This window comes from Phoenix dactylifera, unplaced genomic scaffold (assembly GCF_009389715.1).
Source record: "Phoenix dactylifera cultivar Barhee BC4 unplaced genomic scaffold, palm_55x_up_171113_PBpolish2nd_filt_p 000184F, whole genome shotgun sequence".
In the NCBI taxonomy this organism is placed as follows: domain Eukaryota; kingdom Viridiplantae; phylum Streptophyta; class Magnoliopsida; order Arecales; family Arecaceae; genus Phoenix; species Phoenix dactylifera.
The window spans coordinates 527,912-554,624 of NW_024067713.1; the positions used below are offsets into that span (position 1 = coordinate 527,912).

Genomic DNA, 26,713 nt, shown 5'->3' on the forward strand with positions numbered 1-26,713 from the left:
TTATTTTAAATCTCACATCAAGCTCATGCAAAAAAAAAAAATCCTAATATTCTAATGGGCAAGACTATGTAGAGATCAAGCTTATGGAAAAATGATCAAGCTCATGCCAAAAAAGAAGACTTCGTAGAGAAGAAGCATATCGACCTTATGATCAAATGCTAACTCAATCTATACTGGAAGAACCTACCTCTAGTCGTGCTGATGTTTTTTGGCCCAAGTTTTAACCTACATGGTCTATTTTTCTTTTTTCCCCCTCCCATTCTTATAATTTTGGAGTTGCTCTCATTTGTGCGCTTGGCCCGTTCTGTTGAATATGGTAAATTATGACCCGACTTGTCAACTTGACCTATAAACATCCTGCTTTAAGCAGGTTCATATTTGACATGAATAGGTGAACTTGTCTAAATTTATTTACGAAACATATCATGTTCAAGTCTTGACCCATTTAATAATTATGTAAAATTATGATTTGACCTATTTAACCTATTTAAGATATATTTAATCCATTTAAAACTCGTCTAATTCATTTTATTTTTTTCAATTTGTTTGTCATTTTTAATCTGATTCTTTTAATCTATTTAACCTATTTAATTTGTTTAAATCTATTTCATTCTTAGAACCTAATTTGACCTATAATGTTGGTTGGGTCAGATTATTTATTTAATAAATATATCAAATTTAAATCTAAATTTTTGATTTATTTAATAAATATGTTAAGTTTGAGTTGATAAATTTTTGGTAAGGCCCATTTCTATCATATTGGACTGACCCAATCCATCCCTACTTTCAGCCTATCGGGCCTAATTCCAGCTAGTTCCAGCCGGGTACTCCACCGTGTTGGAGTGCAACCAGTCATATTAGTTCGGGCGGAACAGCCGAACAGTCCCCGGCGGTTATTTTAAGCCCGAGGGCACGGCGTTCGTGATCCCCTTGCAGGCCGGTGGAGAGAGCGAGACAGCGCGCGAGCGAGTCTTTCTCTGGTGCGATGTCTCCCTCCTCGCCTATAAATTCCTCGCTTTTCTTCCTCTCGAGTCTCCTTCGAAAACGTCCCACTCTCGGAAATGGAATCCCCCCTCTCCACTGCTAACCGCCTCGATCGGAAAGAAGACTTGCTATCTTCGTCACAGGTGATCGCTGAACTCCTCCTCCCCTTCTAAACCTACTTTAATCCTAAATACAACCTTTTGAGATGGGGATTTTCATTTCTTTTTGTTCACTTGCATTTGAATCGATCTTTTTATGAGCAAATCAGCTCTCTTGCTGGAAGTTTTCTTCGTTTATGGATTTTTTGGAAGGTTTGCGCTGCGAAGTTATTAATGATTTTCTTTCGATATATTTCTTATCTATTGGCTATGTTCTATTAACTTGTCGCTTGTTTGAACTGTAAATGGCTTGTTCTGGAAGTCTTTTGAATTGTTGGATGTATGTATTATAGCGTTTGTATCAATTTAGCCAATAAATTATTGTAGCATGTATTGGGTATGTTCGATCTCCTACGTGGAATCAAGGGATCATGATAATTATATCGGGTTTGTAGATAGGCTGAAAATTGGGAAAAAAAAAATCCAAATGACATCATTGAAGAGAATAAGAAGGAATTGTGGTTTCCTTTATAGTGAACAATCTCCTAAATAAAATTCAAATTGAAAATTAGATATTCTCTTAGCACCAAAAAAAAAGAAAAAGAAAATTGGATCTGCTCTTTTCTATCCTGCAATCCCATTTCTATCCTGAGGGAACAAACTGCTTGCTATCCTGCGGTTTTCTGTCCTACAATATCTTGATCATTTGCCAGATTGCTACACCTCTTTCAGCATTATACAACTAAACAACTGCAAATGCATTTGCAATTGTCAATTACAAGCACCCACAAAAACAATTTTGGCAGTTGCAAATATATATGTGGCATTTCTACTTGCACTGTAAGTTATGTTGGGAGCAAGTGGAATAGCAGGCAACCAAATAACCCCCAAGTACTTTAGGTGCAGTACTGACTGTATAACAAGCACATCTTCAAAATTAACAATGATGTATTTTGAAAATTGGATATAATGTGGAGACCTTAGTTTGCAATTGCTACATGATACTTTTTCTTTCCTATGGAGTTGAAAGCTCAATGGACCAGATGTCTTCACACTTTTTCCTAGTACAGATGTTGACTCATCTCGAAGATGATATGTCAGGTTAGCAAATGAGTTGTTTTCTGCACAATACAATTAGTTTGACCATTTTAAGGAGGTTGTCATCGATCATAGAGACCTAAAGCTGATCAGTTTCCTTCAATCAATGGTCATTAACAAGTTTTTGATCATTTGATCAGATTAGATGTCAGGTTGTTGATATATGATGTCTAGAGTATTTTACTGTATTGATATAGGATAAGATGATTGGACATCTTGATACACTGCATGAGAATTAATGTGAAACAGGCGATTTGGATGGATATCAAGCTTTTGTTGTTAGTTTGTATTTGGGACAAGAAGGAAACATACTGTTGCTGTTGTTGAGTAAAGTTTTTAGGCAAATAGTACTGTCAGCTGGGAGTTGCTCTGCTTTATTAATTTTTTTTCATCTATAGTTGATATTTTGCTTCAGGACAGGAAAGGAAACTACTTTTGTTTTCTTAGAGCTAAAGACTTTTTGAACAATATTGATTGCCATCTAGGTTCTGCATCTCTTTTCTTCTGCATCTCTTTTCTTCTGTTTGTCTGATTAGATATTTCTGTAATGTGTATGTTTACTATGATCATTTGGGTTTGTTTAGAAACCCGTATCTTCGTTCATTCATGCCCAATTTTCTCCTCCTATCTTTTTGCTACAAATACACACATGGCATATATGTTATATAATGATTCTATGGGTTTATCAATCAAAAGCTTGTTTGATCCATTTGTCCTGCTATGGTATTATTTAACTACAATTGCTAAATCATCAGGTTGGTTTGCTATTGGCATCGTATGACTGGTTTATGTAATTTGCATCTTATTCTTGACATGAGAAAAGTGATTTTTTTTTACATTTTTTTTTTGTCAGTAATGGATGAAAGAGGAAACAATGAGGAATCCTTGAGTTACCATATTGAGCAACTTGAACGTGGTATTATTTCTTATACCCTTTTTATAACTATTATGAATTCTGTTTGTTGCGTGATTTACTTCTAATCTGGTTCCGCTATGGTGTGTCATTTTCAATGTTGTTATTGCAGACCACTGTATATTTTTCTTTTGTTTCTGACAAAGTTGTATACAAGGCTTTAAGTCCCACCAAATACCATGCCGACAAGAAACTAAGACTCAAGACACATCCATGACACTAATTCTCCCTTGAACTAGGATGTCCTGATCATCGCAGTCTGTCTCCTAGGATGTATTGGTCCCGTTGGGACAGACTGGGATGGACCGGGATGCTCTTTTTTTTTAAATTAAAAAAAATTCTTTTTTCCCCCTCTTGTTTGTTATCAGTAAGTTAACTATATCCGGCTCGTACCATCCAGTCATGGTACCGTACCATCTCAAAGCAAGCTAGGACTGGGCCCAGTACTGAGGTTTAAACCCTTGGTTGTATGTGCATCATTGCAATATGTGATATATCTATTTGTATAATTTTGCTGCAAACAAAGCCTTTCAGTGTTTGGGAACTTGCATCTTCTAGGAAATTTTAGAAACCCATATGCAAAACCGAAATATTTCACTTTTGGACTAACAAGAAGTTTGAACATAACTGTTGGGAACACATGAAACCCAGAAATAATGATGTCGAATAAATGTAAAATGTGTAAAAGATCATCCACTGAACTTTTGATTAACTAAAATTCAATATAAAGCAAATTTTCTATTGAAATTATCGATGAGTACTGACTAGGGCTTTGTGCAAACCCATAGGCACAAAAAAAAGGAAAAAAAGAAAGACGATGAAGAGTAAACCGTGTCTTCCATACTGTTATCATCTCATATAGGAGCCACTTAGGTTCTGACCATAACTCTACAAATTATAGAAATTGGTTGAAGTCTATCATCCATTCATACACATACATGTACACATGAGGCCAAAATGTAAGTATGACATGACCGTGTTGCAGCCTGTCTCTTCATCTAAATGCTAGTTGCTCTGTTGCAGAGTACTATATTGGTTTCTTTTGCATAGAATTGTTGATCATAAGTATTTATATTACCCATGGTCTGCCGTACTGGTCCGGCCTAAGACCGGTACCGGATCAACATGAAATCCGGTACCGGTAGTTTATTATTGGAGAGCTGGTATGGAACCGGTATGGAACGGTACGGAACCGGTATGGGACCGGTATGGGACCGGTACGTACCGATCCGGGCTGCCACCGGTATGCCGACTGGTACCGGTACGGCGGATCTTGATATTACCTATGTTTATTTTGCAGAACGTGATGAACTCAGGAAAGATATAGAGCAATTATGCATCCAACAAGCTGGTCCTAGCTATCTTCCTGTAGCAACTCGAATGCATTTTCAGAGGTGTGTTGATATTTATCGGGCCTACTAATCCACATTTAATTTTTCTGATTGATTTATTTCAAGAATAAACATTCGCTATAGTTAAATTAAAGCCCTATCAGGATTGCTGGTTTGGAACAAGAGATCGAGAGTCTAAAGAAGAAGTTAGCTGGATGCATAAGAGAGAAGCAGAATCTTCAAGAGGAGCTTTCTGAAGCCTATAGAATTAAAGTTTGGCTCAAACATCTTAGTTTATATGTCAGAATCCTTCTCTTTTTAAATTCTGTTATTTCATTCTTCTGTGCTGTAATTTTCAGAGCCAGCTTGCTGATCTGCATGGTGAGGAAGTTTCGAAGGTATCATATTTATGTCTGTTTCTTTTAGCTACATATTTAAAACATTTGAAGTGAAATCTGACTCTGATTTTCGGTGTCTACTGAAAGTGTTGAATGCAATTGGGTTGCAGCACTGCATGCTTTCTGTTAGTGTTTCACCATATCATACACATGCATTGTGGTGTATAAAAAGTATAGTTCTGAATTACCATGATGACTGAGGCAATAATGTCACAGAAAATTGAACTAGCAAACTGATTTAACTATTCAAGCTCTCCTATGTAGTTCTTCGAGATCTTGCTTTTGTACCACATTTCTTGTACCACATTCCTATAATTCCATCCACTACATCTTCAACTCTTTCACTATGTCATCTTGTTATGATTTTATATAACCATTGCAGCTTCCCTTTCGCATATTTCTTCATCCTAAGCATGTTTTTCTATATTTTGTAGTCATCCTGTGTTCTGCAGTATAAAAATTTAGCAAGTAGTATTGGAAAGAACAAATTTTTGTTTGCATTATGACATAACCAGTCATCTCGCAAATGCATATGTGCTGCTTACTGGTGGCATATATCTAGCATTTTAAGTATCAACCTCCAATTAATACTCATTTTATTTAGAAAGAACATAAAAAAAACAAACAAGAATAGTTTTGTGAAAACTTAATCATAATCATGAATACATTTACATTTATGAAAAAATTCGAGCAATTGTTAAGGTCAAACTCCAATGAGTTGAATCAGTGTTCATTTGGCTTCTCTTGGGCATATTCAATTTATTCTTGTGTTCATATACTTAAAATTGAGGATCTTTTGGCTTCAATTGGGCTAGATCAATGTGATAGCAAGAATGCAAAACAAGTTCAAACAAACCCATTCCTTTAGTGGTTCATTTTAGTCAGACTTTCCTGATGTTTTTGTATGAAATTTGTGCATTTTGGATGCAGACGTGGATGTCTAATCACATCTGAAACAAGATAAAGCACTCCTAAACAATTCAATCCTTGTTTTGGCATCCTAATTTCTTCCATGTATTTAATAATCCAAAATATATTGCGCACAGTGCTTCAGATCGGATGACAGTTGAAAATTAATGAGTCTGTAGGTATTGATTAGAGCAAAAAAGATTTATTTGAAATGATGTATTTCAGTTTGGTTACATTCCTTACTAATTTTTATTTACCTTCCTGAAATCATTGGTAAAAGGCTCTTCTCTCCAGTTTTTGAGTTAAATTTTGTTTTCCTGATGCAGAATAAAGAAGCAGAGAAGCAGGTGAAGTTCTTTCAGAGTTGTGTTGCTGCTGCATTTGCTGAGCGAGATCAAGCTTTGATGGAGGTTATAACTTCAAAATTGAGTCTAGCAATTTTATGGGTGTACGATAGTCTATGCTATCCTACTAATTCATCTTCTAGATGGTGTAATTTGTTATGTTTCTTGTAATAGTTCGAAAAGGCTAAGGAACAAGAGGAAGCTGTGTCCCAGAAATTAATTGATTTTCAGAAAAGGTATTTTTTCCCCTAGTGTATCTGAATTGAACCCAGATTAAGTTTCCACATCTTAAGGCATGCAATGTGATTACATTTTTCTAATTATTTACTATTATTTGTGAGCTAACTTTAATTAATGCTGGAGGTGCTTGAGAGGACAGGGGCTGCCTAGCTGAAGTATTGCGCATCAATTATATCTTAAGCCGTGGTGCCGTTTGGCATCACCTTTATTTTTTCTATTTTTAGAAATAATAATAAAATTTTGTTTTTGTTTCCTTTCTAATTTTAAACGTATTTGGTATAGATAATTATTTTTAAAAATAAACATATTGATGGTGATGGACATGGAGGTAGTTGTAGTGGAGATAGTGGAGGCGATAATGGTGTTGATGGCAGGTATGATGGTGGTATAGCGGAGATGATGATGATGGCAACAGTAGTGTGGTGGCGATGGGGAGGGTACCAATGATATGGTGGAGGCGATATCTATGGTGGCTATGTGGTGGAAGTGGTGATGGTAGTGATAGTGATGATGATGATAGTAGTGGTGGAGGCACTAGCGATGTGGCAGAGTTGACAATAACAGTAATTAGGGTCGGCGGAACCGCCCCGAATATGGTTCCGGCTATTCCGAGCTGTACTGGTGACTCACCAGTACGGTTCCAGCTATTCCGAGCTGTACCTGTGGCTCACCGGTATGGTTCCGGCAACAGAAACAAAATCCGTTGCCGGAGCTGGAGAAGAAAAGAGAGAGCGAGTGGGGAGGAAGGGAGAGGGCAGGACGCTAACCTCCCTCCCTCCCTCTCTCTCCCTCTTTTCTCTCTCTCTTTTCCTCTCTCCCACGGTTTGTGTGCCGTCTTTTTTGTCGGTATAGGCCCGATATGGCCCGTACTGACTCGTAACATCGGAAAACTAGTACGGGCATCAGGAAACCGGTACGGAGCTTGGTACCGGTTCCGCCGACCTTGACAGTGATGGTTTGGCGGTGGTAGCTGTGGTGACAAGGGTGGCAGTGGTGGCGATAACAATGACAACAGTAGCGGTGGTGGTAGTTGTGGTGGAGGCAATGTTGGTGGTGGTCGTAAAAGCATGAGTTTCTTGTTTTTGAAGTATTGAAAGTAAGGATTTCTTATTTTTCATGTTTTCTACAAATAATGAAGCGATTTTTATAAAACAGAAAATAAAAATAGTACTAGCAAGCATATTTATTGTCTTAGTTTTTGTAACTTTATTTTTAAAAATAAAAAACAAGAAATAAAAGTGATGCTAAACAGCTGTTCAACTAAGTAGTTTTTTAGTATTAAATCCTGTCTTAGATGTTAATAACACTACTTGAGGAAATGAAGAAAATGCTCTATTTATGCGGAGAGAAGCTATCTCGTTCATGTGTAGGCCATGGATATTTTCTTAATTAAAATCAAGAATTCCTGCATATGTGAAGCACTAGGAGAATGAACGTGTGTGGAGTCCTCTAGGAACATGGAGTGAGATTGATTTGCTAAAGACCATTCTGTCAGTATTAGTTGATGCATTGAGAGATATTGGTGTTTTTGGTGCCTTAGGGCAAGAAGACCAGGGCAACTGAAAGACAAAATTGTCAAGAAGGTCCAGTAAAGAGTATAGGAAAGAAAGAAGTTGTGAACCGAATGACCATGATCACAAATAACAGGAACTTAGCTCTCAAATAAATTACAGCTCATATATTCTCTAGAAAATTCCAAATAATATTTGTATGGAACTTGTGCACATACCCTGCATTGACGGAATGTAAGTGGTTGAATTCCTATATACTAGTTGAAACTCCCAAGTCCCAAGTCAAGTTAAACCTTTTATTGGAGTAGATTAGACCTTGATTTTAATTAAACATAAATAATTTTATAAACCTTTAGCCTAGATCTTTAACACAATTACATAGTACACGAGCTTCCTGAGTATATCTCCCATTACTATAGCCTGTTATGATCGATAGCGTTCAATCTTGCCAGAAACCCCATATATAGTAGGCACTACATGGTAAGGTGGCTCCAAAGCAAGGCTTATGCTCTATTTGGTTGCTGAGAAAATGAAAGGAAAATAAAATTTTTTTCTAGTGGAAAATAAAAGAAAGTCGACACTTTCCATTGTATTGTTGCAATAAGAAAATCAAGGAGAAAGTTGTCAAAAGGACTTTTTCTTAGTCGATTGGGATAACTCTTATCTTAATTAAATTGCCCACAATATTTTTTTTTCACTTTTTCTTTTTCAAAATTGCTACCACTTGGTGATAGAAAATTTGAGTTGTTAGAGAAAATCTTGGCCCCAGATTCTCTCTCAACATTTTTTGAGTTTCCTTTCTACAAGCTAACGTTGAAAAAGAAGATTCTAGCATAACTTCTTTTCTTTCATTTTCTTGGCAACTAAATGGAGCCTTAAATAACATATGAGGTAAAATTGGGGATATGTGTCCAAAATTTGTGCCTGGATCAAGTCAGTTCAAATACAAAATGACAGATATTAACCTCTCAATTTGGTTTCATATGCTAATCATGACCTAGGCTTGACCTATTACTTCTAAATTACAAGTGTGGTCCATATTCAGTTCTGTTGTGTAACATGGCACAATGTGGCAGTGGCGGTAGTAATAATATTGATTTATTACTATTCCATATTGTGGATTTTTTTTTTTAAGATTCATGTCAGTTTCTTTAAAAAGAACCCAGTGATTCATACATTTTTCCTTTAACCCTTCTAAGGAGGTGATGCACTTTTCTTGAACATACACACAGAAAATAGAGAGTGAACGAATAAATTGTGGCACATTTATCAATTTATGAAAAGTTCAAGATAAATAGTGATGGATCATCAAGGGGTATGATCTGAGCCAGTTGTAGTGTCTCTTATGAAGAAAATAATTTATAATATCTGTAGTGACCTTTACAAAACCAGTTACTTGATATGTGCATTTCATGTGCTGCTGTGGCAGTGTTAAATTATTGATCATTACACAAAATAAGAAAGAAATGATGACAAAAGTTCCAATTCGTGCAAATTTCTCCATTTAATAGGATCATAATCAATCAATAGACTTTCCATCCTATTGAATCAGTCAAGTATGTTGTGTGTGTCAAACTCATCGGGTTAGAAGCATCTATTAAGTACTCTTTTAGATATATTTAATTTGCATTTTATGTGCCATCTCGTGCAAATCAATGCTAAAGGAATGAATAACCCTAACTAACAACTTGGAGGAACATTGTTTAGTGCCTTAGTGATCACAATTAGGGGAAGATGAGGTGCCCAGGTGGCAGGTTCAACAATAGCGACAAAATTGCATGCGGGCTAAATCCTTTTTTGGATATTTGTGTGGGTTGTTTTTTAGTAGCACTGATGTGATGAAAAATTATATGAATGTCAGCCTCTGCACTTCTCCACCTGTTTTGCTGCTATAAACTCCCATAAGAGTAAATATACTTCTTTGTTCAGTTATTCCTCTCTTTAAAAGGAAAAACATGAAAAGTGGATTAGTCAAAACTGGAGCAGTGAGAGCACAGGAATTCGCATGGCCAGATCTGGTGGAACTTCTGAAGCAGGCCCTCAGAGTGAGACAAAGGCAATAGCAGGAGAAAATATAAGGCAAGAGGCCTGGAGAGTTGGGTCACTTGGAAAGTTCATCATCAAGATTTCAAATACTGGTATAGTTTTTTTTACTGAAATGGTATGGTACCGGGTACCGATACGCTTTGTACTGGTGCTGGAGATCTGCCAGAATGGCATGGTATTGTTCATACCGTCCCATTTCGATTGTATTTGAAACCTTATTTGTCACAATTGGCTAGGGAAAAGGCCCGTCACTGGCAAAAGCCACTGGTCAGCTAAAAAACAAGAAAACCTGCTGATAATTGGCCTTTATATTAGGTATTGGAATGTGACACACTGTTTAGAGATTTGTTGAAGGAGAAATGCTGCTGACTGGTAGACTAGAACTGCTGTGCAGCAGTGCTTATTAATCCAGCTGATATATTAGGGATATGGTTAAGAATTAAGATATTTTGTGGCATTTGTGCCTAATTTGACTCTTAGTCAATAAACATCTAATTCTTTTTGTTATCCATATAGATGTTTACATTAATGCAAATGCAGAACATGAGTTTCTAGAAGAATAATAATGCTTCCTACAACAGATAAGTTGTTTATTGTTAAACCTGATATGCATTATTGACCATTCTGCTATTAGCTTTAGCTTTTGGGTTTAGTTTGTTAGTTAACATTGTATCTGAGCCTAGGTTTGCTGGAGGTCACAAGTTCAAATCCTTTCTATGGTAATTATTATACCGGTTATTATCTTGACTCATTTTAGTCATTATGTTTGTTATCTCGACTCATTTCAATCATTGTGCTCCTTCCACGTGTGTGGTCCAGGTTGTGCGTGAAGGGGTGGTGGGTTGTTAAGCCTTTACCTTGCTGACACTTCCCCTAATCCCTATCAAACTTCAACTTTTGGGATCAGTTTGTTAGTAAACAGTTATAGAAGGGCTCCAACATTCCATTTGATTGATTAAATGAAGATGAAATATATCGCAGCGAGCAAGCCACATAATTTGCTTTTAAAGGTTATAAATATGGCACGAATTTTGTCTCAACCTTCAATTATAGTGTCACTTTCAATGGCCAATATTTAGTGAAGAGAACGATGATATAAATTTTTGACTAATATTAATTTATATGTATTTATTTATTCTCTCTTTTGTATATGTGAGGATGGTGGGGTTGGGTGGGGGAATTTTCTTGCTTTGTTATTCCATTGAATAGTGGCACCATTTGACATATTATTTTAGGGAAATAATTGCTCTATTTATTCATGTAATATAAAAAAATGGTATTGGCTAATTGTTCAAAAAATGATCTTCTATCCTCACTTATCGTGGAAGCTGGAATAGCCATGATATAAAGTTAATCAGTTATCTGGCATCAATAATGACTGCCTTCGTAGAGTTGTATTATTGGAGATGCTCATTATTGACTCTGATCAATGATTATAAAATTTTAGGAGGTACACCTAGATAATCTAGGTCATAAGTCTTGATTCCCAACCTCTTAATACTGTAGGCTCAATCCTTCCTCTAAACAAATTTACTGAGATTGTCAATAAAATTTTGAATGAAATAAAGATGACCTGAAAATGAGCTGCCGCCACAAGTTCATGTATCAATCTTGCCACAACTTGAACACCCCTCAGTTTGCAATGCCAATTTATTATTCTTTTCATTATTAGACAAGCTTCCCAAATCCTCATAAGCTATTATTCAGGGAGTTTCTTGTCATTAAATTGAAGTATATCTCTTTGCTGACTTGCTTCTACTAAATAGGTCGCTTGTTTTGCAGCCACCCGGGTAGAGTAAGACAAAACACTGAGAAAAGGGCCTTCTACTCCTTTTGCAACCAGAAGCCTGAGATGCAAAAGATCAATATTTCCTTTTCTAGGAAGCAGAGACAATAATTAAATCCATGTTTTATAGCTCTGTTTCTCAGAGAGCATATAACTCTTGCTTACTGTTGATTCGGGATTTTAACTGCACTATATTGATACATCAAAGAAGATGCACTATCCATTCAATGCTTGTATATGATCCTATGTGCATATATGTCTAAACGTTCGAATGCATTCAATGCTTATGTATGATACTATGTGTGCTATATGTTTAAACTTTAGAATGATACTATGCTTTATACATTTGAGATTCAGTTTCTTTTCAATAGGATTGCATATTGCAATATTATACATCCTTTTGTCCCTGTTTGTGTGAATTGTTGCATTTATTGTATGAATCTTAAGGTGCAAGTGTGTCTACAGAAACAGTGTTCTGCAGTTTCTTCTTCCCATTATATCTTTTTATTTAGAGAATCTCGATTCCAGCACTTCATAACAAATATTTGAATGTGCAAAAGATGTCCTATAGAATTTGTTATTTATTATGGTTTAAACTTTAAAATAAGGCCTTCTAAAAATTTATCATCTAGCTGTTCCTGCTTCTCTAAAGTGTCATGTTTACTGCTGTCTAGTGCCAATAAATGTTCATACAACTTTTAATCATGTGGAATTTATTATCTGGCAGAGTAGAGGAACTTGAATTGGCATACCTTGATGAAAAGAAACTTAGTGCTTCCTTAGAGCTGGAATTAAGTGAATTGCAAAAGAAAAATGAATCCTTTGAGAAGGTAGATATGTGATCTCACTCCTTTTTATTATATTGATAGTCATCTTAGTTCATCATCCATTATATTCTTCTTTCCTTCCATAAATTGTCTGCACATGGTAATATGAACGCCAGACATGCCGATGCATAATATTCTTATTTTTGTTTTTGCATGTTAGTGTTCCTTGGTTTTGAAAAGCTTGAAATAACATTAGAGGCTTCGCTAAATAATTGACAGCCTTCAAGTCCTTGTAATTTTGGTTCAAGTATTTGAAATCCATGTCGATTAAGAGGCTTTCTGAATTTGACATGCTCTAAGAGCGTTGCTTATCCAGCAGATGGTGGAATTATGTTACAGTTCATTGGTTGATGATTTTAAATCAAAAGGTATTTTATAATGCTCAACAAAGCTTTCATGATATGCTAGGGGTACTAAAAATGCTCTCATTCTTGAAAAACATAGGCTACTTTCATTCGTTGGTTTATGGATGATTTTGAAATATGATGACATGTAATATCGAATTTGCCCCTCCAACCAAAGGGCATCTATCTTTAATTCCATTTATTTCTTGTTTAGGAAAGCACCCACATAACTCTAGATTCATTCTGAGATGTTACTTAGGTAAAGAAAATGAACTAGTTATTTCATTGATGGGGACTTTGCCCTGCTTTAAATGTTCTGGGAGATATCAGTATTCCGTCCTTTAGTAGTGACCTTATCTGGTGAGAGCTTAAAATGACTTAAGCATGAAACTATCAAGTGTTTGTAGGCATTCTGAATCACTTAGCTTTAGGCTTCCATAACAAAAATCAACCAAAAGGGCATTGCCGTGATACATCCCTAGGGCTGTCATCCACAATATTCATCTATATGCAGATGGTCAGGCACAATTATTGGTATTGAAAGATTATAAATGTTAAGCAGCAAGGGAGAACTGAAATTATTGGGTATGCCAAGAGGACCTTGTATACATAAAACAACATTCATAAGCATACTCAAATTCATACACATGGTGCAGGTTCACTATACAAATGTTGGCAGGTTGCAGAGGTTTATGCCGTCCATCTTACCTGGTTACCTTTTTGTTCCTTTTTCCTGCTTCCTAAAAGGCATAGATATTCTTCTAATTTAACTTGGTTTTCAATTGCATGTGCTAGCACTCATGATGACATGTTCAATGCCGAATTGAATTACAATAGTATATTAGTATCCTTATCCCTTTTAAGTATAAACGAATATAGGAAGGTTTTTAAACTTTCAACTTTTAAGGTAATCCAGGTGGTGTTTGCAGATATCTCCAATATGCTTTTTTTTTTACTGTGCAAACCTGCTGTTCCACATTATGGACAGACACAACACAGATTAAGAGAGAACATGTGTTATAAGCAGGTAACTATGGACAGACACAACACAGATTAAGAGAGAACATGTGTTATAAGTAGGTAACTATGTATGCATATGCCAGTCAATCATGGAATAATCTGTTGACCAACATAGCTTAATAATATATTATTCAGGATATTGTGATTATAACATTTTATACGAGTCTTTTGATGCATGACTTGGTCTTTTAGTTTAAAAATGCATGGTTAAATAGAAAGAGATCTATTACCTGTCAACTTTTCGAAGAACAAACCAAACAAACAACAGAACCCTGGACCAATAAGCGAATCCTAAATTTAGAGTCTTGATTTTATAACCTCCATAATTTTGTTTAACTTTATCTCCTCTTTAATATATATGATAGACAACTTATGAGCAATGTCTGCCGTACCGGTACCGGTCGGCGTATCGGTGGTGGCCCGGACTGGTACGAAATCGGTTCCGTACCGGTCCGTACCGGTGGCGTACCGGTCCTGTGCCGGTCTGAACCGGTGGCGTACCGGTCCGAACCGATCCCGAACCGGTTCCGTACCGGTTCTTCAACAATAAACTACCGGTACAGGATTCCACGTTGATCCGGTACCGGTTCCAGGCCGGACTGGTACGTACCGGCCCGTACCGGCCGGTACGGACCGGTACGGCAGACCATGCTTATGAGGCTTTAATCATTTGTTCATGCTTATACTCTAGTAAGTTCTTATCCTCAGAGAACCAAATTTTAAGTCAATTTGTTTTTCTTTTTCAGGTTATTAATAAGTTTTATGAGGTTCGTGAAAGAGACACTGGTTCTTCCACAGATGGTACATTGCAAGACAGGTGCTTATGCCTGCTTAATGATCCCTCAGACAACTGGATTTTCAGCAGTGATAGTAAAACCTCCACTTCGAAGTACATTGTAAACTTAACATCCCGTTCATTATGTGATTTTTGTTCATTTTAGAATTTATACATTTTGTTGTGTACCTCTCAATCATTTTTTATTGTTATATAATTAGGAATTAATTGAAGTTTGTGCAACAGGATGCTCTCTACACTTTTCACAGTTTCTGTTTCTTGCCATTCTGCTTGGTTAGAGTTCAAATTTTATATATTGGGGATCCCTATAACAAAATTGTACAGATTCCTACTAATTTTTCATTCTATATCATTCTCAATCTTTTATCTTGAGCATGTAAAATTGGATCTTGGATGTTATTTAGGGTTTTAATTCTGATAGTTTAGCTAGGGACGTGGACGGTGGTGTGGAGTTTCATGCATTTATTTTGGAAACCAGTCAAGAATATGAAAAACAAAACAATCAGGAAAAACAAAGGAAACATATAATAAGTTCACATTTATAGAAACAATGTCAAGGATATTTGGCTTATGCATGCGTTATGGTTTAGCATTGCATAAAAAAAGGGTTTTGGTATAAGACATATAGTACATGAAATAAATCCCCTACATGTAGTGGAATTCTTAAAAGTTAGAGATATTGCACCTTTAAATTATTTTGTTTTTCTAAAAACTAATCTGATCATTTCAATGTATTTGACCTTAAAAATTCTCCTAAAAATTCTCCAAAGAATCAAAATGAATTGTGTTTGATGCAAGGATTTAAGTATGGACTGGTGCTAGCATTAGTCGGGACCAGGTCAATATGGTAACAGGTTGCTCCAGTACCGGCATAGTATGTTGTGGCATTCCAATATCATCCTAAGACCTTTTTATTTTTCCTTTTTATATTTGTTTTTCCAGCGCTTATTGGTTGTTTAGGGTTGTAAAGCCTTGTTTAGATCCTATATTCGGGCTAAGGGGGTTTTTATGGTTCATGATTGCATTGATGATCTAAGGTTTTTCCTCTTCTTCCCCTCTTTCTCCTTCTCTCTTTCCTCTATTGGAATTCCAACAACAAAAGATGGTAAGTGTTGCCTTCTGACTATAACCTAGTTGGTAGTTGTGGGATGTTTTGTGCTGGCTGTGTCTTTCTTGGTGGTAGTTGATACCTTCGGTGCCAACTAGATCGGCTCCCTTCTAAGAGGATTGGGTTCTTGAATGTGCAGCAGGACCTAGTCAGTCACCAGTTCAATCTATTGGTATATATTGGACTAGTCTTGAACCAGTGGTCTGGTACAAAGGGTCTTTGTATGTCCCAGTGGCTATGAACTTAGCTCAAACAACATGTATTATGCTGGGTTGGATTGTGTGCAAACTGGGCCGAGTTGCTTGCTTCCACTTGGTTTGAGTGGCGTAGCTATAATCCATGCACCTCGACCAATATTTTCATCATGTGGAGGTGGGAAGGGGAGTAAGAAGTAGTGCAGAACTCGTATAAGTGCCAGATTTATGCTGTTTGATTTAATATAAGGTGCACAAATATGTCATTGTAAACAGATGAAGGTAGCACCAATTGAGGACAAATCAAGAGAAGGATAACTTAGATGTACAACATAGGCTGGGGGATATACTGGTACAAAGGAGTAATTTGATACATATAGAAGAAATGGAGAGGGGTAGAGGTGGACTAAAGTTCACAGGAGATGAAGTAGTAACGAAGGACTTGGTATCTCAACATCTTTCAAAAAGTATAACCGTAAACAGTGGAATGGAGGAAAGATTCAGGTAGCAGACCCCAACAAGTTTGGGATCAACCGATCAAGTGTTAGTTGAGTTGAGTTGTATGTATGAAATTATGTGTTACACCATAATGTACATGCTCAATAATGAAAAGCTTTTGCACAAATAGGATAGAATGTTTGGAGCATTTAAATCACCGTACTTACCTTATTTTCATGTACTAGTTATAATTCACATGCACTTTTGTTACAAATAATGCCAGTATGCCACAACTGCTCAATAAAGCAATTTACAAATAAACCTATTGAATAATCAAACCCTTCGAGTTCCAAAAATTCTACAAAAACTGTAATATCAAAACGTTACAGGTAAAGCTACAATAGCAAGGTCGAGTCCAACTAAAGTCAGCATCTTACTCTTTGCATACATCCCAGTCTCAACCCATCATCTCCTGAACTCCTTGCTCTAAAAATAGAAAGAAGAATTGGGAGCTGAAAAGCCTAGTAAACAACCAACCCTGACCGGTGATCAAGCAAGTATAACAAAATAAACTTTGAACAATCTATGGATTCATGATACAGAATAACTTATTTAATAATATAGGGTTTCTATAATCAAAATTATACATTTAATTCCAAAGAATTGTATATAAATCATTTTTCAATCAGTATTCCAATTAAGGTATGCTGAATCGGCCCGTACCGAACCGATTTGGCCTTAAAAATAGGGGCCAGAACCAAGCGGTATCGGGCCAGAACCAGCCGGAACTAGCTAGAACCGGCCGGTACTAGATGCGTACTGAACGGAACCGGTACGGATAGGAACCGGTACCAACCGGTCGGTTCACACCGATTCGCCACAGTGCGTCGTGCGCACTAGGGGCAACGTGCGTGGGCTGTTTTATGCAGACCGGTTCAACGTTTGGTAGGCGACCGGTACGCCTACCTGTACCGGTTTAACATACTTTGATTCCAATAAAAATTCCAAGGAGTATTCTTATAAGCCATTGCCAAAACCAAAAATCCTATGCAAGATTTTCAATAAGCAATTTATCTCACTTTCTGGAATAGTTTATCAATTAAGACAAAATAAAAGTGTTAACAAGGTTAGGATTTTCATATTTGATATTTCATCAAGTATTTCCAAATATGAGTATACGAACTATTTTCCAAACCAATATTTCACATACAATTCCAAAGGGCAATTTATAAATCAGATTCCAGAACCAATATATCATTTATACAAATATTTCTAACAATATATCACTTTTCCAAAGAAACTATTTTCTAAATCAATATTTCATATGTAATTCCAATAAACAATTTATAAAGTTTTTTCAAAGCCAGTAATTAACAGCTTACTAATCTATGAGACTATGGCCACATTATTCCTATGGCAAGGCCCAAACTACCACATATAAATTTATAAATAGGTCCAAAGTACTGCATTTAAATACTTGCAGAGTAAGTCTAAAGTATTGCACTTAATCCCTATGGAGTAGGTCCAAAATACCAACTTAACCCTTGCAGAGTAGGTTCGAAGTATCGCATTTAACCTCGAAGGAGTAGGTCCATGGTAATCAAGTTCCGGAACGATCAAAGGGCCAATGTATAACCTTCATTGGTACGTCCACTACGTAGCCAGACTGAGAATCCAAAGCAAACACACAAAATCCATTTTTTACGAATATAATTTTATCTTATTTTTCAATTTATGAAGAGGGCTCGACAATTTACTAAATTCTAAGTTATACATTAGCGTTGAAGAATTTTCAATATTTGACATACATGCATCATTTTTAAAGAAGTATTTGAAACACTTCAAAAATGCATGGTCCAAAGTTCATATAGAGATTTCGAATTATCCAATATTTTCAGGAAACATGACATAAGTCATAACTATGAATGCACATGGATTTCAAAGATATTTTAGTGTTTCAATGACATAAGAATCACTTGCTTGATTCAATTTACAGGTACACAAAGCAAACTATAAAATTTTCTAAGCATTTTGCAATAATTATCATAAAGATTTATTTTAAAGTTATATAGTTAAAAACTTAAAATACCCTGGTTAGGTTGAGGTTACTTACCTTCTCGTGCAAACTAGAAATCTTGCAAATTTCTCAAACACCTCAAAATCTACCTAAAAGAAGATAGTAGGGAATTAAATGCTAGTTTTCATTTATCCACTCTTTTATGCATGATTAATTTTAGATTTTTTGACTTCTAGTTTAAATCACTACTAACTGATCCAATTAAAAATTTTGTTTCTACCTACGGGAAAATCTTGAAATCACCAAATCTTGTAATTAAGAAGTACACTCATCCCACAACTACCATAGAATATTTTAGGGGATAATTCTACATTTAAGTAGTGCAATAATTAACCTGAAGTTAGGGCTTCATAAATCGCCCTTTTCTGTAGACAATTATAATAATATAGCAATTTCCTATACTTTACTTATGAAATAATACTTGAAATTTTTCATATCCAAGGAAATACATTATTAGTACAATTTCACCAAAATCATACCAAGACACCAAGTATGAGTAAGGTTCTCATCAAATATGAAGCTAGTATTTTGTTTGCCCTCTCTGCACATCAGAGGCTAGCTCGATGATTTAATTGACCATGCTAATATCCTAAAAAATTCTCAAATTTTACAGGTTTATTGATCCATGAATTAGCAACTTTCAGTTAAAATTTTAAATTAAATTACCGAACCAAGTTTAGGATATAATTTTTTGATTGGAATACAACAGAACTTGTTCGCCTAAAACACAAAAAAAATTCTTACTTTCCTCTGATCCATTGCTACCCAATATCTCTAAAATTTTAGAAATTAAACATTACGTTAAACCAAGGTTCGCCATCTTGGTACCATACCCCGTAATGGTGCCACATTAGCATAGTATCAGTACGGTATGGTACGGAGTTTTTTAGGCGTACCGAGTGTCAGTACGTTATCCGTATCGGATACCGATACTGAATCGGTACGGTACTCTCTGTAACACCTGGTTTGGGCTGATACAGTGAACCATACCTTAAAGCCTTCAATATTTAGTCATATAGCATTAAAAATTTGATTTAAGAAAATGATTGGGGTCTTACCTTGATGATGGCTTCAATTGCTTGGCTTTTTTGTGATCTTCTTCTCCTCCAAAACACTAGCCTCAGATCATCAATGAGACCGCAAATTAGTAAGGGTAATAGAGGCTGAGAGGGGGAAATAAATGAGGGGGAAGAGAGAGAGAGAGAAGGGAGAAGGGAGGGAAAGAGTGCAAGAGAGAGGGGGGAGATAGATGAGAAGATGAGGCAGTGCAAGAGAGGGCTTGGAGCCTTCCTACCAAGGTTCACCAAATCGGTACCAGAGGGGGTACCAGCCGGCAACGTTCGGTACCATTTGGGCCTGTATCGTGCCTTTCTATTGCGTACTAACATAATGAGAGCCAGAGAGGAAGGGAGAGAGGGAGAAAAAGAGATAGGAGAGAGGGAGGAAGGGGGAGGGTGAGGGAAACCTTAACCCTAACCTGATCCAGAGTGAGGGAGGAAGGGAGGGAGGGAGGGGGGCGGAGGGTGAGGGATACCCTAACCTTGACCTGAGAGAGAGAGAGAGAGAGAGAGAGAGAGAGAGAGAGAGAGAGAGAGGGAAGGGGCCGAACCATCGTGAGTTGGCCAGGAGGGGCAAGAGGGGTGCAATGCTTGTAACAGAGGGTTGAGAGGTGCTCTCTAAGAGTTTTCCGAGCCCGAAGGGGGGGCAGTCTCTCGATTTATTCTAGCCAGGGGGGGAGGGGAGAGTCAGATCATGAGGGAATTTGGCCATCCTTGAATTAAATGCTCGAATCATGCCAGTTCCTAACTAGTCTGCTTCAATATGCTCCGAACCGGCTAGTTCGGCACATTTGGCGAACCCTGCCTCCCACATCCTCCACTTAGAGATGAAGAGAGAGATGGACGATGAAAGTGACGCTGAGGTGGGGGAGAGAGACGGGCATCGAATGGGGAGTTGATACATGTGAGAGGGAAGGAGCATGAGATGGTAAGAAAACAAAGGGTGCAGACCTTGTTTAAAGAAGAATGGCAGCGCTATAGACGGGCCTGATAAGGCCCGGGCTTTGGGTCACGGATCATGGGCCGGGGTATCACACAAGTGAGAGTAGATCTTGGTGACTACAAGAGAGATTGGTACGTATATAATCAAGCAATAAACAAATGACCAATATTTTCTTTATCTCTTTTTCTGAAAGAAGCATAGGCTTCTGCTATATGAAATTTTTGGAACGGCCCATTGACTTTACTGAACATTACATAGAATTCTGTGTTGAGAAAACAACATCAATTAGAAATGAAGATGGATAAAGGAGGATGAATTAGACCAACTTAAGAGCAAAGCTAATTAATATTATATCGGGTTTCTAACTCTGCCCATTCTCATCTTAAAATATGCCTGCCATGGATTTCTTGAAAATTATTTAAACCTTGGTCTTTGTTTCTTTCAAGCTCGGCTGTCAAAGATTCTCTCTTCCAAAAAAGAGCTGTTTACTTCCTTTTTCATGTTAAATTTAGGATTTTGTTATGACATTTTTACTTGTGATCCGTTATATAATTTTTTTTAGTGATGGGCTTTGGATGAATATTGAAATAAAGTTCTTATGCTGTCAGCTTCATCTTTGGGGAAAAGTTAGGATTTTGATTTTTGGATTTTGATGCATGATTCGTTCCATGATCTTTCTGATGGATTGTTGATGAATATTGAAAAAATCCAAATGCATCTTGTTTTATTTTACCTGTTCCCTAGAGTGATATGCTTTTATGCAATTGTTATTGCTAAGCCATCTTACTCTATGTGATATTTTTGCTGTCTTTAAACATTTACATGAGATATATGCTTCTTAATTTATTTGAATGGGACTATACTTAAATAGGACAAACTTATGCTATGTTGATCCTTGATCTAGAATTTTGGTGGCTTAATTGGTAAGATGACGTTCATGTGCTCACTAATATCTGAGAGGTTATTCTTCCCAATAAAGTAGGTTAACCAAGGCTAGAGGGAATCCATCCCATCGAGACGCTTCTAACCATTGGGCATGTTGGGGCAGGGTTTTAGATTCCATATAATCGAGACTTTAATTGGACGGGAGTTGGAGTGCAGGAGATTCCATGAGTTGGGGGAGGATCTTTTTTTGGGGCATGCTAAAAGTTAAATAAACCCACATTTAGTGGTAGATAGGGCCAAGCCTGTGACCAAAGTTCGTTGAACTGGTACCGAGGCATGTGCCAACCGACGGCTGATTCAATACGGTATTAGTACGTATCATACCGAGCCAAGGCATACTGAACTAGGGAGAGAGGGGAGAGGGAGGAAGAGATAGGAGGGTGGGAGGATGAGCGAGAGAGAGGGGGCTTACGGCATAGGGGGAGAGGGAGGAAGAGTGAGGGAGGAAGGGAAAGGGAGGTGGGAGGAGAGAGGCGAGAGCATACCTCATTGGTGGTGGCAGAAGGAACCTTAATCCTAATCTCGATTGGGGCTGGCAATGTTAGCAAGGGCCCCATGGCATCGATTGAGGGCGATAATATCATCTTTGTGTCTATCGAGGGTGACAATATCATCTTTGGTATTGTTCGAGGATGATGATGTTGGCTGGCATTGGTCGGTGTTGAAGAGGAGAGAGCGTCAAAGAGGGGAGAGAGTGTTGAGAGTTTTTTTATGAGCGAACCGATCTGAATGGCTGAATCATCCTGATTTTGTGTTGATTTGGTTCGCTATAGGCCGAGCCGCCTTGATCGGGTTGGTTCAGCAAATGTTGCTTATGATTATCACCAGCTTCCAAGACAAAAGCCTCCATAGTTGAAATAGAGATAGGAAGTCCAATTCATATAGTAAAGCAACTATGGGTTTGTGTCAGATGCTAGACCTAGTTTACAAAGTTAACCTAATAATCCAATACTTCATCATTGAAAGATGAGGATTGGAAAAATCCAAAAACAAACATCTAAATCCAATACTCACACAAACCCATCTTGATTCAAATTTCTTTGCCCTACCCATAGAAAATGCCTCTCTTTTTTTTATATAAATCGTGCTTGAGTGCAAAATAAGTGAAGAAGAGTTTATGTTATATGACATTATTATGATATGTCCAACTCTTCAGGTATGATTTTACTGAGTGTTTTATGGATTATCTTTCTCTGAAATTGTAGGAATCAATTTTTTCCTTTAGGAATTTGCATTTAGTTGGCCCTCTAGAGTTCCATATCAATAAATTATTTGATTTTAAAAATAATTATTGTCGTCTATACCAAAAAGAACAATTATTTTCCCAACATGTTCTTATATTGAAAAAAAATACAAATATAATATGTCTGGATAATTTACGTCGACATCGCTTGCTTTAAGTTGTATTCTATGCTCTAATCATAAACATAAATTCAAAACTCTATTATTATTATCATTACTATTATAAACTATAATGGTCAATTCAAATACAACATCATTTGAAATTGAATTAGAAGGCTTGACATTTAACAAGTCCAGTTTGAAATTCTTTACTCATCTAAGCCTTTAACCCAAATGATATCTATATTGAACCACATGCAAATATTGATGACCTTCTAGGTGTTTGTAGTAATATATTGCTGCGTTGGTATAGGAGGCTCTAGGTTGGAGTCAAAGGAAGGAAAGTTTTTGTTATAGTTGGAATCCGAAACAAAGTGGACTTTGTAATTTGCTTAAGAGTGCTGGTGGGAGATGGTACGGATGGGAAAAAACAAGAGATGGGCTCGAACTGTTACACATGAACAAGGGAAGGCTAGGCTTGGTATGGGTTGTTAAACATGTGAACTTTGTTTGGAAGAGTTGTTTTTGTCAGAAAGCAACATGGGTCCGAGGAAAATAAGTCGAGGTCTGGCTAAGATAAAGGGATCAATCTCTAGAGTTTTAACTAATAACATAATTCAAAATAGGATGGACAACTTGGGAGAATAAATATATTTGAATTATTATAGAAATATTTTGGAAGAGGGATACTTTGAGAATAGAAAACTTCCAAGAGTTTTTCAAGAGAGTTGGGAAATAAGGGAGACCTGTAACAAAGAGGTTTAATAGGGGCATTATGAGAATAGCTGAAAATTTGAAAGATTATAAGGGTCTTATGGGATGGGGGCATTCTAAGACTAGAGAAAGTTTTTGCATTGTTTATTCCGCGAGAAATGCTAAACCGGCCCGTATCGGCCCGTTTAGCTCGTACCGAACCAGCCCGTACCGACCAGTTCAGCATGTACTGAACCTCTGACCGGTCTGGTTCGGCGTTAAAAATGGTACGGGCCCATACTAGCTAGGCCAAATTTTTTTAGGCTTTTGGATGCATGAACCAGTCGAACCAGTGGTACCGGTTCGAACCAGTCTGAATTGGTACCGAACTAGTCCGGTGGCTGACCGGTATGCCTACCTGTACCGATTCGGTGATCCTTAATTCCCACATTTCATAATTTTTAGAAACATGAGCATTTAATGCATAAAATAGCAAAAAGAGGAAAGAAAAAATTTTGGAGCCAAAAGCAATGGCGTACTGACAGCTCAAGCCATGCTGGATAGTAAGGTCCTGTGCCTCAGTTTTTGAGACATTGATTTTAGTAGTATTGCCTAACATGCCATCAGCTGAAACAATAAATAAATGAGTAAATAAATAAATAAATAAATAAATAAAGATCCATGCCAAATCGGTATGGGTCCATATGGGTTGGCATGGATTGATAACTTATAATAAATCTGCCGTCAGACGCATGGCCAGTAGCTAGGCCAAATTTTTTTGGGCTTTTGGATGCATGAACCGGTCGAATCAGTGGTACCGCTTCGAACCAGTCTGAATTGGTACCGAACTAGTCCGATGGCTGACTGGTATGCCTACCTGTGCCGATTCGGTGATCCTTAATTCCCACACTTCATAATTTTTAGAAACATGAGCATTTAATGCATAAAATAGCAAAAAGAGGAAAGAAAAAATTTTGGAGCCAAAAGCAATGGCGTACTGACAACCCAAGCCATGCTGGATAGTAAGGTCCTGTGTCTCAGTTTTTGAGACATTGATTTTAGTAGTATTGCCTAACATGCCATCAGCTGAAACAATAAATAAATGAGTAAATAAATAAATAAATAAAGATCCATGCCAAATCGGTATGGGTCCATATGGGTTGGCATGGATTGATAACTTAGAATAACCTGCCGTCAGACGCATGGCCAGTACCAACACTAACTCAGCATGGTACATCATTGCAGACGTGAAGCAGCACTTAAAAAAACATAACTTTGGTTTGACATGTTTCTCATGCTTAGTTGAATTTTGCATGTATATTTGAATGAAAGATGCATGGATATTGTTTCAGTATATGTAGAAACTGGATAAGTGACTCAACAAAACTACACAACATTAAATTTAGCAAATCGACTATTAAATTAGGACGATCCTATATTAATTTAACATAAGGCACCAATTATTATCTCATGTCTTTCTGTCCCAATTAGCTGACCTGAGTCAAGCTACGCAATTGGTGGCGATCCTGTTATATTCTTTTAAAATAGCCATTTACCTGTGTAATGTTTACCGGACCAGGAACAGCAAATATTAACGCCTTCCATATATTTACTTTCCTGTGTCTAATCATTCTTATCACCTCTTCTTTGGCCAATTCTATATACTTCTTTTGATAACTTTTCCTTTAATCTGAAGAATGCAATTTCTGTTGTTGCAAATTGCATGCTCTGATTTTCTTTTTCTTAATCTTCTTGTCTATAGATTTTCTTCTTACACTTAATAGAATATATATACATACAGGCCTCTTTAGAAGAAGAAAAGGAGATACTGAGAAACTCTATAGACAAGCTTCAAAACAACTTGCGCATGGTATGCATGTCATTAAGGGAGCAAAGAAGAAAACATGATATATCCAAGTTGCTTTTTATTTGAATCTGATATTTAAATTTGAACTCATAGGGGCTTGATATTGAACGACATTTAAAAAAGAATGTGCAGTCTCTGGAGAAAAAACATGTATGGAATAGCTTCTGCAGAATGTTGCACACTTTTCCCCCCTTTTTTCTATTTTATCTATCTAATACCTTGACTTTAAATGCAGATTATATTAGATGACTTCATTAGGAATGGGTTATCAGTATTGCGCAATTTTCTTGTTCAGCAGAGATCTGAAGTCATGAAATTATTGGAAGAAGAAGCTTTGAAGATGAATACAATGCTTGTTGAGGTTCAGAAAATGACAAATCAAATTCACATGAACCATCAGTCAAACTCCGCGGTTTCTCAGAGAGGGCAGCAATGTGATGACAGTGAATGCAGGAATGTGCATATTACCAGTGATGTTGATCCTATCATTGAGCTTGAGGTTTTTTTCTTTATATCTGGATCCTTTTTAGCCATATATATAAACCCTAGAGTTTAATGTTATTGAGATTCTTTTTCATCAAACTGTTCTTCGTGTTCTCTTTTTTGCCATTTGATTGAATATTCTGTAACAATCTCAAATATATTTACATTGGGAGATTCGATACTTGAATTTGCAAGTACATAATAAAAGGGATATAAGCTTTGTTGCTTGTGAGTGAATCATATTTGTTTCAGATTATGTTGCTTCCCATGAGAGGGGAAAACACAATGTAAGGTGATAAAAAGAGAGAGACTCTGCCCACACTCTGCCCACACAACAAACAATAGTAATTAAATTATCTGCACTAGAAATCTAGAAGTAAGAAGTAAAGTGGACCTGATGAACCTTAAAGATGACAAAATGGAGATGGGGAAAATACAACATATTTAATAGACAATTTAATGGAAAGAAAATGGAAATTAAGACTTGAACCAAATGAAATAAGGGGTAAGATGACTACTTATTTTGAGAATTGACAGAGGAGTTCTTGGAGATTCTATAGGTACATTGATGAAATTTTGTAGTTGAGTAGCAGAGCAGAACAGGTTATTGAAGAAAAGAGGGCCTGCTTTAAAGAATGTAAAAGAACAAATGACATCATGGACTGTTATGATATATTTAAGCGAAGCTGATCCAGACAAGCTTAATCTAGTTATGCAGCTTATGATAATTTATATAATAGTTTGAGCTTAAAAATAAGGGAAAACATTGTAGATTCTCTTAGGTTAGAATGAACTGGAAATATGTAAATATGTATTTTAAAGGACATATGTATTTCGTTAAAAATAAGGAAATATGTAAACTCACTTAGCATTGAGAGTTAGGATATTGTGATTTTGATGAAAGATGGGGAGGAAAAATAG

The 26,713-nt window shown here is 36.7% G+C and overlaps 1 protein-coding gene across 5 annotated transcripts in view; it reads left to right on the plus strand.

Annotated features, from left to right (window-relative positions):
• Positions 1–899: 899 nt before the first annotated feature.
• Positions 900–26,713, plus strand: part of LOC113461709 (myosin-10-like) — a 36,798-nt gene continuing 10,984 nt past the window's right edge. The window contains exons 1-12 of one of the 5 annotated variants that reach the window (XM_039117114.1): positions 901–1,127; positions 3,034–3,096; positions 4,394–4,487; positions 4,580–4,697; positions 4,784–4,822; positions 6,058–6,141; positions 6,250–6,311; positions 12,386–12,488; positions 14,596–14,745; positions 25,244–25,312; positions 25,403–25,459; positions 25,545–25,808. In XM_039117114.1, coding sequence (XP_038973042.1) covers positions 3,036–3,096; positions 4,394–4,487; positions 4,580–4,697; positions 4,784–4,822; positions 6,058–6,141; positions 6,250–6,311; positions 12,386–12,488; positions 14,596–14,745; positions 25,244–25,312; positions 25,403–25,459; positions 25,545–25,808 — 1,101 coding nt within the window. In that variant the 5' untranslated portion in view covers positions 901–1,127; positions 3,034–3,035. Of the gene's footprint in view, positions 1,128–3,033; positions 3,097–4,393; positions 4,488–4,568; positions 4,698–4,783; positions 4,823–6,057; positions 6,142–6,249; positions 6,312–12,385; positions 12,489–14,595; positions 14,746–25,243; positions 25,313–25,402; positions 25,460–25,544; positions 25,809–26,713 lie in introns of all 5 variants that reach the window. The other 4 variants (XM_039117115.1, XM_039117118.1, XM_039117116.1 and 1 more) reach the window with 4 other exon arrangements.